The sequence below is a fragment of the Eutrigla gurnardus genome, assembly GCF_963514095.1.
Source record: "Eutrigla gurnardus genome assembly, chromosome: 16".
Taxonomy (NCBI): Eukaryota; Metazoa; Chordata; class Actinopteri; order Perciformes; family Triglidae; genus Eutrigla; species Eutrigla gurnardus.
In genome coordinates this window covers 2295679-2312517 of record NC_139927.1, presented here as the reverse complement: position 1 = coordinate 2312517, position 16839 = coordinate 2295679, and the positions used below count along the sequence as shown (strand labels likewise).

At 49.3% G+C, this 16839-nt stretch overlaps 2 protein-coding genes across 6 annotated transcripts; one reads left to right on the top strand and one right to left on the bottom strand.

Moving 5' to 3' along the window:
* LOC311026593 (prepronociceptin-like) lies at window positions 1–4695 on the top strand. The gene is made up of 2 exons (XM_084030246.1): window positions 1–326; window positions 3260–4695. The coding sequence occupies exons 1-2, from the start codon at window positions 189–191 to the stop codon at window positions 3929–3931; spliced, it is 810 nt and encodes a 269-aa protein (XP_083886372.1). The 5' UTR covers window positions 1–188; the 3' UTR covers window positions 3932–4695.
* Window positions 4696–5918: 1223 nt separating this feature from the next.
* Window positions 5919–15249, bottom strand: znf395b (zinc finger protein 395b). 5 transcript variants are annotated; one of them, XM_084031250.1, is made up of 10 exons: window positions 14854–15249; window positions 13068–13191; window positions 12572–12702; window positions 12371–12483; window positions 11967–12166; window positions 11508–11608; window positions 10988–11288; window positions 10596–10715; window positions 8461–8567; window positions 5919–7583 (listed from the first exon to the last, which is right to left on the bottom strand). In XM_084031250.1, the coding sequence occupies exons 2-10, from the start codon at window positions 13149–13151 to the stop codon at window positions 7472–7474; spliced, it is 1269 nt and encodes a 422-aa protein (XP_083887376.1). In that variant the 5' UTR covers window positions 13152–13191; window positions 14854–15249; the 3' UTR covers window positions 5919–7471. The 5 variants fall into 5 exon arrangements, with proteins under 5 accessions (XP_083887376.1, XP_083887375.1, XP_083887379.1 ...); XM_084031249.1 differs by having other exon boundaries at window positions 10988–11291; window positions 14854–15245; XM_084031253.1 differs by having other exon boundaries at window positions 10626–10715; window positions 14854–15245.
* Between the last annotated feature and the right edge of the window lie 1590 nt (window positions 15250–16839).

Sequence of the window (16839 nt, the reverse complement as noted above, 5' to 3'; positions counted from 1 at the left end):
TCTCTCTCTCCCTCCCACGTTGTCCGTCTCCCACCAGCGACGCTTCCACTCATTCAGCTAATGATTCCTATGAACTGGAACTGATGCAATGCTGTCTTCTCTCTCCCAGATCCCCCCAGCTGGTTTGTGGACCCGTCCCTCGTGAACCTTGCCGGACCCCCGTCGTCCCCTGCCTGTCCGGCTGAGCCATGAAGATCCCTCTGTGGTACCTGCTGGTGCTGCTGGCAAGTCTCTTCAGTCCTGGACGTGGCGACTGCCAGGGGGAGTGTGTGGCCTGCAGCCTCCTCCTGCCGCAGCAGCAGCTGCAGCAAGCCTTCAACACCATGGTGAGTGTGTGTGTGTGTGTGTGTGTGTGTGTGTGTGTGTGTGTGTGTGTGTGTGTGTGTGCGTGTGTGTGTGTGTGTGTGTGTGTGTGTGTGTGTGTGTGTGTGTGTGTGTGTGTGTGTTTGTGTGTGGTCCATGGGCTAAGCACAAAAAAGGTTTACTTTCCAGATTAATAATACATTTTGATGTTAAAAATAATGGTAGAAGAAATTAAAAATGGGAATTATGGCGCGCAGTTGGCGGAGTGGTTAGAGCGCATGCCATGTACGAACGTACATACGCAGCCGACCCCGGTTCGATTCCGCCCGGAGGTCCTTTGCTGCATGTCACATCCCCTCTCTCTCTCCTCATGTTTCCGATCTATCCACTGCTAATAAAAGGCGTCTATGCCTCAAAAAAATCTTTAAAAAAAAAAAAAAAGGGAATTATTTGCATGTCCCTTTTATACTCCAAGGGTTTTCATCTAGAACCCACCAAGGGGTTCTCCCGATAACCCTTTTACACTCCAAGGGTTTTCATCTTGGACCAGAACCCGAGTCAATCTGCTTTCCAAGCAGCCGACACCATGGGAGTTAAAATAGTGTGTGGGCGTCCAGGAATAGCCGCGGGATGGCTAATTTATCCGATAATGATGCAGAGGAAGACAGCTGGGACCTTTTTGGGGAGTTGTAATGGAAGTCTGTAATTGGCTGCTGCTCCGTATCATCATCCCGGCGAACGCCGCTGACTGACACATTTTATCAGCTCTCATTGTGTTCGCCGCCGCGTCCCATCGAGCCACAGATGGAATCCTCTGAGCAATTCCATTGTTTCCCAGACGGAACGCGTGTGTGTGTGTGTGTGTGTGTGTGTGTTATAATGTCAGGACTCACTGATTTATGAGCACACACACACACACACACACACACACACACACACACACACACCTCACACTACCACTGGCTCTCATAATCCTAAAGGTAAATGCCAGCTTTTGTTTACGTTTCTGCTAATCAGCTGTTATTTACATAATTCTTCGAAGTCAGGATCCATTTTCTCACTTTCTGTCGAGGCCATTCGGCATCGAACCGTACGGGGGTGAAAGTGGACAGTAACATGGTATGAAGTGATACACGCAGTATTCGGGGTGGGGGGGGGGGGGGTCAATATCCGATCAGACTATACGTGGCCGTTGCCATGGTGATGTCACCCACTAGTCTGTGGACCTAAGATCTAAACGTTTTTTGGCTTTCGCCACCAACGCAGCTTCAGGACGCTTCATCCCAGCGTTTTATAGAAATACATTTCTTCCACCAAAAAGAAGAAACTGAAACGGTTCAGGTTTTTCTGCAGACAACGAATGAAAAAGAAAAGAAAGCGCTGCCAGAGCACAGAACACTGGCTTCCCTCCGTCATCCCAGAGAGCTAAAAGGAAAACCGACCAACCGGCTCGCCGGCTTCCATCAGCCTTTTATACACCCGTCACCTGCTGCCTGCGGCCAATCAGGGAGCAGCTCCGGAATCAGTCACTTTAACCCAGGTGACATCAATCTCTGCTCGTCTTAAAAGGGGAAGCGCCGCTTCGTCTTAAAGGGTCGGGCAGGTCAGGGAATTAAACCCCCCTATAGAAAACCTGCTGGGACCAGGAAGACCAGACGGGGGTTTGCTGGCCCTTTAAGGAACCTTGAGCCACACTGACAAAGGAACTCACTCAAGTTCACACACACACTCACTCATAAACTCCTTCAGATTGCCTCCATTGATCCGACGTGGAAGAATCCCTGGTGTGCTCATTTCATTTACGACGGATAATTAATTTCTGCTGATAGATTTGCGGTGGAGCTCCCTCGCTCCTCTCTGATGTGAGCAGGTTTTATACCGACAACAAAGCAATTTATCTCGTCGCTGCGAGATTCGACTCAGTAAATGGGATTTGCTTTCTTACCTCAAACTGAAGTTTTAAGCGGCGAGGGCACGGAGGTTTAAAGTCTCAGTTTACGCTGCAGCAGGTTGAATATACATACATATATATACATATATACATACATATATATATATATATATATATATATACATATATATATATATATACATACATATATATATATATATATATATATATATATATATATAGGAGGAGGCTGCATATATATATATATATATATATATATATATATATATATATATATATATATATATATATGTATGTATGTATAATTTTAAGAGCAGTTGAAGATGGAGAGCCAACCTGAAAAAAGTCAACATAATTTATTCGCCGTCCTTCAAACTGATTTCTGATGACTGACTTTCTTCCAATTTTCAGCTGTCAATCATTCTGCAGCAGTCGATGTCACGTTTACCAAATGATGGACGTCTCATATATCGGAACGTAGCTTTTCATACACAACATCCGTTCACTCGTCCACAGCAACTCACTTCAGGTTCCAGTGTGATTGATATGCTGACCTTGGATTAAACAACGTTTTTAAAAGTGCCTTTGAGCTCACGTGTCCTCCCTGATTGGCTGATTACTGACATGGCAACATGCAAACAGGAAGTGTGTGTGCCATGAGTGTCTTTAAAGCTGCACAAATCAACGTTTTACTATGTGTAGTCTCTGCTGGCCACCAGGGGGCGACTCCTCTCTGGTTGTATAGAAGTCTATGAGAAAATGGTCCTACTTCTCTCTTGATGTATTATCTCAGTAAACATTGTAAACATGAGTTTATGGTCTCAATCTCTAGTTTCAAGTCTTCTTCAATCCAGCATGATGTTCATTTAGTACATTATGGTCCCGTCGCTCCTCCACACTCCAAATATGGTCACTTCCTTCTACTGGTTGCAAGAAACCAAGATGGTGACAGACTCGGGTCGGGTGACGTCACCATGACGACGTCCACTTCCTACATTCAGAGCAGAATTGCCTTTAACACATCCCTCTCTTCACCGCCTGCAGGTGTGTCTGTTCGAGTGTGAGGGTCACGTCTCCTCCTCGCTCACATGGGAGGTGTGCAAACGGGCCGTCAAGCTGTCGCACCACCCGACCCTTCCTGAGGGGGGCGCTCTGCTCAAGAGAACAGGAGAGCAGCTACAGCTGACCTCTCTGGACCTGAACGCCGATGGCGACCTGCTGCAGTCTGCAGCCGTGGAGCCCTTCCAGGAGGGGGCGCCGTTCCAGCGGCGCAGTGTCCAGTACGACTCACCACTGCTGGGATCCTTTGAGGAGCAGGAGGAGGAGGAAGAGGATGAGGAGGAGGAGGGGGGGCCGGGCCTGCGGGGTCTAAACCTCGACGACGAGAGGGAGGCGAGAGACGTGGAGGGCAACGACGACGAGCAGCCGGACGATGAGGCCCGCAGCTCGGACTCCGGCGGCTCGGAGGCCGTCGCCTTGTCCAAGCGTTTCGGCGGCTTCCAGAGGGGGCGCCACGGGTACAGGAAGCTGATCGGCTCGCCCATGAGGCCCCTACAGAAGCGCTACGGCGGGTTCATAGGCGTCCGGAAATCTGCCCGCAAGTGGAACAGTCAGAAGCGCGTGAACCAGCTGCTGCGGCAGTACCTGGGCATGCGGAGCAGCCGCAGCGGCCGCTTCAACCCCGTGACTCGCGTCTGGAGGCAAAACAAGCTGTGACGCGTCGCCGTCGCTGCTGCAGTTCACCTGGACTGCCGCCGGCTCAGCAGCTTGATCACGACTTTTTCTGGCGCGACGTCGCCGTCATCGGGAAGTCCGCCATTTCTCGCCACGCCTCTTTGTGTCTCTAAGTAACGAGGAATGTTTTTGACCGTGATGTCGTCCTTATTAAGCATTATTTCATTATTTCCATCTTGTGAAATAAAAAGAATTAGAGTGCAATTGAATATATTTTTGTGTGTCGGTAAATAATAATAATGATAATTTAAAAAAAAGGGGGCCAAATGAGATTGGGACACTTGAATGCACTTTCATGCATGTGTGGATGGATGTTTTTTTAATAATGGATCTGTTACTTCATAGGTTTTAAAACGATTTACCAAATTCTTCTTCTTATTATTATTATTATCATCAGATACTTGACAGCGCCGAAGCACAAACTGTTAATTACTGATACACCAACAATTAATCGATTAAACAAGTAAACTTGTTTTTCTGGAGTTTGAAACTCACCAAATCTCTCTACAAGAAAAATGGTCTCATTGTCATCCCTTCATTCTGAAGACAACCAACCTGTATTCTGGTGTTGTCGGTGTCGTGGTGGTGATGGATGTTAGTTGCTCCTCCGATCAGCAGGTTTCCCTTCAGCGTGGCTTCACGGTGGAACAACACTGACCTCTGGTGTCGAGAAGAACTAATACCTCTTGATACTGACCTGGAATCAGCTCTCCCTCCGTCCTCAGTGAGATTTTAAAAGCACTTCCTTGGATAAAAGATCAGAAACCTCCTGAAAACACAGAGTTGATCATTCTTACAGTAATATAGTGTTGATATATTTACCGGCTAAGAGACGAAGGGAGGCTGAACCTTGGATTTACCCTTTTAGAAAAGTGAAGCCGTTCGTTATTATTATTATTTTATTGCCCTCCCAATGACTCTAAAAACATTTCACTATTAAAAGCTAAAGCTAAAGTAAAGTGGAGAGAATTGACCGGCCAATCAAAGTGTAGCATTGCTCCGACGACGATCCGGCTCATTCTATTGCTTCAGGGTCTCTGCCATGCTACCAATGCTAGTTAGCTACTAAGATGACTTTAACACTTAGCTGTAAAGTTGACCTTGAATTATAGAAGCTAAATTTGTTAGCAGCTTCACACCAGAATCCACATGGATCCAGATCCAGTAAGGGTGCTGCTCTCGATCCACCCGTCGCTCCAACACAGTCCAAATATGGTCACTTCCTTCTACACAGCATGTTACCTTGACAACGTGGAAACTGATTTGAGGTCTTTTGGTTAAAGAAATGTGTTGATAAATCTTTATCCTCAGAAAAGTCATCATTTCCATAATTGTTTATCAGTTTGAGTTTTTGTTCAAATTAAAAATTGGCCGAGGTCCAACTTTTGAAAATGTGAGCATTTAGCTGCTTGTTTCTCTGTTTGGATGGGGGGGTGTAAGTGAGACCAGAATCCGAAGACCACCATGACCATGTCCCTGCTGTGAGCAGAGGGCTGAAGGAACTGTGCATGTCTGCCGTCATCGTCGACGTCCTCGTTCTGCACCGGTGTTTATCGTGTTCTTCTGGTTGCATACGAGCGGGTGATTGCGACTGTGCACATGCATGTGTGTGTGTTTCTTTGTGTATTTGATTTCATTGTATCTTCATACAAAATGTGTATAGAGAAAACTACAATAAAAGTGTTTGCTATTTCTCCTTGTGGGATGTCGTGCAGAATGAAAAACACTCTTTTCCAATCCTCAGTGCTTATTTTTTATTTGTGTTTGACAATATGTTTCCTCGATTTTATTTTTTTTATTGCTATTACAAACTGGTTTCCCGAATCGTTCGTCCCGTTGACTCCGCAGGTCGGAGGTCAACACACGGGCAGGAAGGAAACAGGAACTTGGTTGAGTTCAACCAACTGTAGCTTATTCTTGTGAGTTTATATCCGACACAAAGTGCCAAAAACATGATTTTTTTTTAAAGAAGAAGAATCTGCCCGATATGTGGGCGGAACAATAAAAAAAAAGAAGAAGGTATAAAATACTTGTACGTAACTCAAGCACACAATATCATGTACATCATAACCACCGTGTCACCACTGGAAGAGAGGGGATAACGAAACAGCCAGGTAGCGGTCTAATACAGTGGAGCTAAATGGGGGAGCATGACCTTTGACCTTTGGGTAAAGTCGTAGGTATCGTCGGCGTAGCATGTCACATGCTCAGAGAGACTTCACTTAGTTACAAAGAAACAGAACAAGAATCTACAGTCTGTGCGTTTTGTTTGGGAAGAACAGAAAAGGTTTGAGGCTACATCCATGCTAACGTTTTAGCACCGTTTCTAGAAAGAGTCACATGTTCAGGCGGAGAAAGGAAGTACGATGGTCCACTCGGCTGGAAGAACAGCATGAACGGCGAGCGGAGTTCGGACAGCGAAGTGATTTCGGGCGAAATCTTGTAGCAGAAACGGAAGATAATATTTGTTCTGGAAATAAGAATCGTTGTGTTTTTGTTTAGAATGTTTGTATCTACATATGGTGGGCAGCCGTGTTTCCACGGTAACCCAGAGCGTCGCACAAAATCGTATATCCCTGAACACGAAACCCGCTAAGATTCGCTTTTTATATTGACAAACTGACGTGAGAACGCCGTTGCCTACACGCTTGGCACAGGGGAGAAGTTTCAGTTGGTTGCAATCTGCAACCTCACCACTAGATGGTGCATTTTGGAATATCATTTTGGAATATTTCAGCTTGTGAATGGTTGCTAATACGCTTCGTTCGCCCCAAATTCGGCACAAATTTACGTCGTAGTGCTGCGAGAAAACTTTTCCTATTATCAAGGTTTGTGTTTTAAAAACAAAAATAACACAATCTGGTAACACGTTCTATGAAGGCCGTGTATATAATGCATCATAAGCACATTTTTAACACATTATAATGCATTTATAAGGCTTCATAAAAGTAATTTTAAATGTTTACAATCATGCATGACACCTTTATAACGAGGTTTATAAAGCATTAGAAGTGGTGTCATAACGCTTTGTGTAACATCAGGACTTCAAACACCGGGTCACTTCATGGAGGGATAAAGCATTATAGTACTTTATAAACCTTGCTATAAGGTGTCATGCATGATTATAAACATGTATAACCACTTTTATAAAGCCTTATAAATGCATTATAATGTGTTATAAATGTGCTTATGATGCATTATATACACGGCCTTCATAGAAGGTTTCAGCTGAGCCGGCCCTAAGTTAAGGATGTAGGTGCGGCGCTGTCCGTGGTACTGAAACACGTCACCGTTTCTGAGCGTGTTGTAAATAAAACTTGAAGTTTTGGGGTCTAACCCGCCAGCGTAGCCGGACGTGAGGAATCGACGCAGCTTTAAAACACATTAGTGTGGATGTAGTCTGAACTGAAAAAAAACAAGAACAGAGCGTTGTTTTTCTGGATGGCTCTCAGGGCCCGACTTATATCCTCTTTTTTAAATAAAAGTCTTTTTTAATCACTCATCCATCGTCGCCGTCTCTCTTTAGTCGGGGAAGCGCTGGCAGGCTTTCTTCCAGCGGCAGGCGGTACACCACTGGTCCTTGCGCTCCACACCGTACACCTTGCGGCACTTCTTGGCCTCGCCGCGACCCTTCCTGCAGACACACACACACACACACACACACACACACATCAGGAGGATGAGGAGCAAGGCGGGAGCTCGATGCCATCAAACTCTATAAAGATGAGACTGAGGGAACTAATAACACAATGAAGGGAAGATTGAATGTATTTCATCTCCCCGGGCCGAGTCACGGAGACAGAAGGGCGATAAACGACGAGCTGGAGGGGAAAGATAGCGGACGGACGCTGGAATCAGATGTGAGATCGATAAAGATCCATTTACACTCGAGGCTCAAACCTTCCTGATAGAGGAACAACAACCACTAAACTCATCACCTCTTCTGATTGAACACATTTATCAATAAATCAATTAGCTCATCCTGAAAAAATATTAGTTTATTAGTTTGAATATTTTTCAAAAAACAAAAAAAGACAAATATTACCCAGTTCAAAATTTCCAATAGTGAGGACTTTTTCTTGTTTTACGTGATAATAAATTGATTATCTTTACATTTTTGGGTGATCGTTAGAAAAATGACATTTGATGACGTTACCTTGGAAACCCTGAAGGATATTTCCCACTATTGTCCAACATTTTATAAACTAAGTTATTGATTTTTTTAAATCAAGAATGAAATTAACCATTTTGATACAACCTTCTTGATCCCTTAACTTCAGCATTAAAGCATGGTGGAATTATTGAGGTAGCTGGCTCACTAACTCATTTCCTCTGTCCAGTGTAGCATTAAAACTACTGGGTACAACTAGTACTACAGTACTCGGGCTCGGTGGGAATGAAAACAACGCAAGGAGCCATGAGCCCGGCTGTACACGCCTGTCGTGTTAGTATTTTAACTGCAGGGTAAACATGTTGAAGTCAGGACCCTGAACAGGAAGAGGAGGTCTCACCTGAAGGAGCAGTGGGAGCGGGAGGGCGAGGCGCTCATCGGCTGCAGCCGGTTCTGTTGGAGCCACTGTTCCCCGACGCTGACGGAGCGGCAGCGAGGTTTCACCACCTACACAGAGACACCAGCACAGAAACACCGTCAGCCGTCTGGAAGTGGATCATGGTTCTGGATTGTAGAGAGACGTGATGGGGCGTTACCCACCGGAGCGTTACCCACCGGAGCGTTACCCACCGGAGTGTTACCCACCAGAACGTTACCCACCGGAGCGTTACCCACCGGAGCGTTACCCACCGGAGTGTTACCCACCGGAGCATTACCCACCGGAGTGTTACCCACCAGAGCGTTACCCACCGGAGCGTTACCCACCGGAGTGTTACCCACCAGAACGTTACCCACCGGAACGTTACCCACCGGAGCGTTACCCACCGGAGCGTTACCCACCGGAGTGTTACCCACCAGAACGTTACCCACCAGAGCGTTACCCACCGGAGTGTTACCCACCGGAGTGTTACCCACCAGAACGTTACCCACCGGAGCGTTACCCACCGGAGTGTTACCCACCAGAACGTTACCCACCAGAGCGTTACCCACCGGAGTGTTACCCACCAGAACGTTACCCACCGGAGCGTTACCCACCGGAGCGTTACCCACCGGAGCGTTACCCACCGGAGTGTTACCCACCAGAACGTTACCCACCAGAACGTTACCCACCGGAGCGTTACCCACCGGAGCGTTACCCGCCAGAACGTTACCCACCGGAGCATTACCCACCGGAGCGTTACCCACCGGAGCGATACCCACCGGAGTGTTACCCACCAGAACGTTACCCACCGGAACGTTACCCACCGGAGCGTTACCCACCGGAGCGTTACCCACCGGAGCGTTACCCACCGGAGTGTTACCCACCAGAACGTTACCCACCAGAGCGTTACCCACCGGAGCGTTACCCACCGGAGCGTTACCCACCGGAGTGTTACCCACCAGAACGTTACCCACCGGAGTGTTACCCACCAGAACGTTACCCACCAGAACGTTACCCACCAGAGCGTTACCCACCGGAGTGTTACCCACCAGAACGTTACCCACCGGAGCGTTACCCACCGGAGCGTTACCCACCGGAGCGTTACCCACCGGAGTGTTACCCACCAGAACGTTACCCACCGGAGCGTTACCCACCGGAGTGTTACCCACCAGAACGTTACCCACCAGAGCGTTACCCACCGGAGTGTTACCCACCAGAACGTTACCCACCGGAACGTTACCCACCGGAGCGTTACCCACCGGAGTGTTACCCACCAGAACGTTACCCACCAGAGCGTTACCCACCGGAGCGTTACCCACCGGAGCGTTACCCACCGGAGTGTTACCCACCAGAACGTTACCCACCGGAGTGTTACCCACCGGAGTGTTACCCACCAGAACGTTACCCACCGGAGCGTTACCCACCGGAGCGTTACCCACCGGAGTGTTACCCACCAGAACGTTACCCACCGGAGCGTTACCCACCGGAGTGTTACCCACCAGAACGTTACCCACCAGAGCGTTACCAACCGGAGCGTTACCCACCAGAACGTTACCCACCGGAGCGTTACCCACCGGAGCGTTACCCACCGGAGTGTTACCCACCAGAACGTTACCCACCAGAGCGTTACCCACCGGAGCGTTACCCACCAGAGCGTTACCCACCAGAGCGTTACCCACCGGAGTGTTACCCACCAGAACGTTACCCACCAGAGCGTTACCCACCAGAACGTTACCCACCGGAGCGTTACCCACCGGAGCGTTACCCACCGGAGCGTTACCCACCAGAGCGTTACCCACCAGAGCGTTACCCACCGGAGTGTTACCCACCAGAACGTTACCCACCAGAGCGTTACCCACCAGAGCGTTACCCACCGGAGTGTTACCCACCAGAACGTTACCCACCAGAACGTTACCCACCAGAGCGTTACCAACCGGAGTGTTACCCACCAGAACGTTACCCACCGGAGCGTTACCCACCGGAGTGTTACCCACCAGAACGTTACCCACCAGAGCGTTACCCACCGGAGTGTTACCCACCAGAGCGTTACCCACCAGAGCGTTACCCACCGGAGTGTTACCCACCAGAACGTTACCCACCAGAACGTTACCCACCGGAGCGTTACCCACCGGAGCGTTACCCACTGGAGTGGTGCTGGGGCCGGAGGCGGAGGGGGTCCAACCCTGGCAGCCGGGGCTTCTGGGGGCCACAGATACCTGGACGGGGCTACAGGCCTGGATGGAGACAGGAGGTGACACATAAGGGTTCCTACTGAAGGACTGAGGTTCTACCCAGAACCATTTCTGAAGAAAGCCTTTCTTTCTTCGTTAACGGTCTTCCTCAAAGCGGGAAAGGGTTTAGACGCCGTTGTTTCTGCAAAAACAAACCTGAAACGCTGCAGTGTGCATACCAGGCCAGTAGGTGGCGGTGAATATAATAGGAAGCCCTTTCCGGTGAACCCCAATAAAGGTGTCCATCCCCCCCCCCAGCAACGCCGCTCACCCACCTGGTAGAGATGCTCCGAGTGGATCTGCCAGAAGCTGCTGGGGGCCGACTGGCTGAGTGGACTGGGTCTGCTCGGGCCGGGCCCGGAGCTGGAGTTGGACCTGGGTCTGTGAGCCAGGGGGATCTGGAGGCCGGAGGCCGGAGGATGAGGAGGGGAACCACAGCAGGCCCAGCTGAGAGGAGAGGACGAGGCCTGGCCCGGGGCCTGCTGGGGGGGAGCCGGAGAGGAACCGGGGTCCCCGGTCTCGCAGGAGATCCGGGTGTAGTAGAAGTCCTCTTCCCTGTGGGACTGATCCGATACGCTGCTGTGGAGGACGAGCGTGGGAACAGAGTGAGAAAACCTCCACATGTTCATCACAGAGCTGCTCCACAACCTGAAACCTTCTGAACGTCTGGTTTCCACCAACGTAAATGATTATGATTAATATGAAGTTCTGTATGACTTGGGTCATTATTCAGGTGTTTATGACTGTTTGGTGTAAAGGAAAGGTTTGTGGTATCTGACCAATGATCCGACTCACCACAGATGCAGCACTCGGACGTGTCTCTTGATCCCCACGGAGGACGTGAGCAGCTTCCCACAGCTCGGCCACAGGCAGCGATACACTCCTCTGAAGCAGCTCTGCACACAGCACAGGTCAATCACTGGGGTCATACATCAGGCTTTTATTGTGAAAGGGGGGAAGGAAAGGGGCGGGACTCACTGCTGCTGTCGGTGTGGAGGCAAGAAAACGTATTTTCCCAAATGAATGAATAAAAACGTACTGATGATGCTCTGCTCACATCCAACGCTTTGAGTCACTATTTATTCATATTTCTCACTCTACTATATACTATATCTTTGAGGCCAAGGACCCCCAAGGCCTCTAGAGACCCGGTGGAGGGACCCCCAAGGCCTCTAGAGACCCAGTGGAGGGACCCCCTGCAGTAACTCTGCGGACCCCCTAGGGATCCCTGTTGAAGACCTGTGATTCATGTACCTTTGGCTTTTTGGCATTGAGCTCGTCTCCCTGATCCAGTTCCATCTGGAGTCCTTCGTCGGGGCTGCTGTCCATCTCGGTGACGGGCGGCGAGGGGGCGGGGCTAACGTTGCCGTGGTCCCAGCTCCAGTAGCCGCTGCTGCCGCTGTCGGAGAGCTCGCCGCCGCCGCACTCCATGTCAGCTGACGAAGACAAGCCGGCTGAAAGACAGGAAGTTTATTTTTTAAAACCCTCATTAATCACTTCTACATTCATATCTGTTGTCAAAGAGAAGCTACCTGATTCCTCCCAACCTGGCAACCCTCGTATAGGTTTTTATAAATGATCTATGAAGCATTAGTTTGTATGTTTAGAAAGGATTCCTTATGAGAAAGAGGAAACAGCAGGACACCGGTGAGACAAACCTAGTCCAGGATCAGTCTGTGGGGGGATCTGGACCACGGGGCTGCAGGACAGACTGGTCAGGACCATCGCTGCCATGATCTCGTCCATCTCCACCGACTCTGGGCTGCGGAAGCTGGACTCACCACACAAGAAAACAACCTTAGACCCGAGTGTGGCGGAGTCCGCCGCTCTCACACTGACATCACCCCGACCCCCCTCACCTGTACGGTGCCTCTCTGGTCCCCGACGTGCTGCCCAGGTGCATTGTGGGTCCTGTCGTGGTTGTGGCGTTGGCGTGGAGCCGGCTCTCCACAGACGCTTTCTCGGCCGGGACGCTCCGCTGTGTGAACACCTTCAGGAGGAGGAGAGGAAACAAGCATGAAGACCACTTCCTGTTTGTGGCGTCCTGCCCGGAGACCGGAGCCAGGAGACCAGAGACCGGAGCCTGGTGACGGGAGCCCGGAGACCGGAGCCCGGAAACCGGAGCCCGGAAACCGGAGCCCGGAGACCAGAGACCAGAGCCTGGTGACCAGAGACCGGAGCCTGGTGACCAGAGACTGGAGACCGGAGACCAGAGACCGGAGCCTGGAGCCCTGACACTGGAGACCAGAGACTGGAGACCGGAGCCCAAACCCCGGAGACCAGAGACCGGAGCCCAGAGCCCGGCTCCTGCCAACCCTGCCAAGAATGTAAATGGATTAACAGATCGAGGGTCACCAGAGTCTGTGGCAGGTCCCCGCCGGGTCCTGGTCTGGGTCCTGGTCCGGGTCCTGCTCTGTCCTCAGGTCCCATAGCTGCCATGGTGCTGCTGCACACGGTGGGGGGTTCAGGTTCACGCTGCCTGTAGATGAGAGAAAGAGGCTCATTTTGTATCATGAATATTTGGTGCAATGTGATCATACTATCGCACCGCATCATTTCCCACAATGCAACTCACTAGCATCTTTCATCTGAACCTCCTAAAGGCCCGCCCAATGCAAGATCACCCCGATGACGTCATCGGGTACTTCATCTTTAAACTGTGCATTTAAATGTCGTATCAGATCCCCCTTTAATAATATTCTTACAGCTTCCTTCTTAAAGGCATCCAGCGAGGAAGGTCAAAGGTCAAAGGTTACTTCCCACCACGAAGAACACGCTTGGATTGAACTGCGGCTTTGTCTGATGGATGAATATGAATCTGTGTCTGTCTGACTGACGGCAAGCAGAAACACGACCGGATCAGAATCTCAGGGATCTGGAGGGATCTGGAGGGATCTGGAGGGATCTGGAGGGATCACGGACTCATCGAGGCCGGACGGCGATCCTCCCGTGGCTCCGTCACCCGTTCTGATAAAGAATGTGACTGATAGGGCGTTCTGGAGACTTCACACTGGTTCTGTGCCCATAGAGGTAAAATGGGGCAACGCTGCGTTCAGGGACCGTGGGACTGCTGAGGGTTGTTTTTGAAGCCATGGTTGAGTGGCTTAAAAAACTGCTAAAATAGAGCTAAAATAATTCTGAAATCAGTGGCAAAAAAGTACAAATGAAGGCTTTTTGTCAGCTTTATATTGTTAGTTGAATTTAAATAAACAGCTTTTCAATTTAAAGATATCGCCTTGAACTCTGGAAATAACACTCTGAAATATTATCATCCTTATCATATCATATTATAAAATACTCAGATTAATCATAAACAGCCTTTATTTTTTGTTAAAAACATTCGTCTGACAGTATTTTCCCCGAGAGAACTCAACTCTCCGATTCTTTGCCGCGCACTTAAACGCAGCACAAAGCACCAATCAGCATCTGGCCTCGGTAGTAAACAAGTGTCAGGGAGTGGGCGGGGCGGCGCCGCTGATTGGCCGAGCGCCGCCTCCTAGGTACACACCTCCTCCGGTGGCAACGTGTTCGGACACGAGTTCCTCCGGAGGACCGGGAGCCGGACTACGGGGATCCGGATCCCTGCTGCCGGTCTACCGGAGGGGTTTTAACCGCAAACACGAGTAAAAACACGGTCACACACACACACATATACCACCCATCATGCACCGGGAGGAGTTGAGTAACAGAGATGTGTGTGTGTGTGTGTGTGTGTGTGTGTGTGTGTGTAAACAGTGTTGCTAAAATTAACAAACCGATAACGTCACCCCCCCCCCCCCACACACACACACACACACACACACACACGTATGGACGCACACTAACAGCCACGTTCACGTTATAACACTCATATAATCAAATAATAACATCGATGATAAACACTATAAAGGCTCATTTTCTGCACGAGAGCTTCGCGCAAAAACTTTCCCCAAACGTGACGTCACGTTGAAGCCTGCATGTCGGTTATGTTTCTGTTTATGATGCAGCTTTAAGGCAACGAACGAGTTTATGATGCTGACCACAGACCGGGACGCAGACCGGATCAGGACCCCCCCCCCCCCCCCCGCTGAGCCGCCGAAGAAGGAAAACAACACCAGCTCGCTGCAACACAAACACCTTTCTAGTAAAAAAAGACCCAAACCTCGTCCCGGACTCCCCGGGTTTTCGGTGTAGACCTCGGTGGTTCGGTGTGGACCTGGTCCTGGTCGGAGCTGCCCGACTGGCTGCTGGCTGGTTGTCCCGCCGCTCACCGCCGGCTCTCCCGTCTCGCTGCCGGGGGTGTTGCCTCGGATACGCGCGCCTACGTGCGTGTGTTCGGTGAGCCAATGCCGGCGGTGGCAGCTGGGCACAGCAGCGCGCGCGCACAGACTTCCACCAGCAGCAGCGCGCGCATGGAGGATGATGTAGGTGAGGGGTTACCAGAGCATCTCTCTGCTGCTGGGTCTGATCATCTCAGTCACGTGACGTGCTGATGGTTCGTGTTCTGTCCTTCAGGAAGGAAGATAAACACACAATTAGGTTTTCAGAATAAAATGCATAGAAACCATAGAGACAGGCAAACAGTCTCCTCATATATTTACAGTCTACTTATCTGATACCAGACTGTGTACAGGAAGAGGACGTCGTCATGGTGACGTCACCCGTCGGTTAGTGGACTACAGTTTTGAAGCTTTGAGTGTGTCACCATCTTGGATTATTGCAACCAGTAGAAGTAAGTGACCATATTTGGACTGTGGAGGAGCGACGGCTGGATCAGAGCGGCATCCTTACTGGATCTGGATCAATGTGGATTTTGGTGTGAAGCTGCTAAAAAAGTTAGCTTCTATAATTCAAGGTTCAACATCTGACCTGTCAATCAGCAGGTAAGCCCCGTCCCCTAACGCATCCCCTGCTTTCTGGTCTGTTGGACTCTAAATGGACCTGTCAATCAGAAGTAGGACCATTTTCTCATAGACTTCTATACAACCAGAGAGGAGTCGCCCCCTGGTGGCCAGCAGAGAGAAGTAGGACCATTTTCTCATAGACTTCTATACAACCAGAGAGGAGTCGCCCCCTGGTGGCCAGCAGAGATAATGCAGCTTTTAGGCACTTTAGTGTTGGCTTGATTGTTCAGAAACAGATCTTGCCTTCTGTCAAATATACCACGAGGTCACTATTCACTGGTGAACTTACTGATCCAGTGAAATAACTATCAAATATATGAAACTCTATTTAAGCATCATTTTCAGTCCAACAGCTCAAAACTAATAAAACTAATAAAACTGCTGACACTGCGGTGTTAAAGCATATCAACCCCCGACATCACATGATCAACTGCATGGAGATCAAACACATCTTGCATGTGTGCGTTTCCAGTGTGTGTGTGTGTGTGTGTGTGTGTGTGTGTGTGTGTTAGAGAGACTGGATTAGTGTCGGCTGTCTGCACCCTCACCAGACATCCAGTCAGCAGGGATTTTAGGGTCTGAGCACCGACACAGCCGGAGAGAGAGAGAGAGAGAGAGGGAGAGAGGGAGGGAGAGAGAGAGAGAGAGGGAGGGAGGGAGGGATAGAGAGAGAGAGAGGGAGGGAGGGAGGGAGAAACCCAATCCTAGTCCCAACTGATTCCTAAACCAGACAGAATGTTTCATTCATTTAATGTCAGACTGACTGTGCTGTGATAAACAAACAAGGCCTCAATATGCTGTTATATTATAGTTATGAATGGTTTTCAGGGTGGTGGTTAGGACGGGTGTGTGAAGTACAATTTGAGGTCTTTACAATTTAAATATTATCCGTTGGAAATAACAGCACCAGATATTCTGCACCTGTTTAAAATTATCCAGAAAAAAACAGCAATGCATCCTATACTTGTTGAGATTTTTTATCTCAAAACCAATCTCTGTCCAGCTGACGGTGGAGCCGGAGGAAGATCACTGAAGTCAGTCATATTCATCCTCTGGGGACCATGAAAAGTTCACAGCATAATTTCCGGTCTAGTTACTGTAGAGAACATTTACTGGTGAACAGGCGACATTTGATCAAACACACATCCCATAAACCCATTTTAAGACCACAAACTGGTCATAATAGTTTGTTTCCTAATATTCAGTATTTGTCCATTAAAAATAAATATCAATGGGAATCAGAG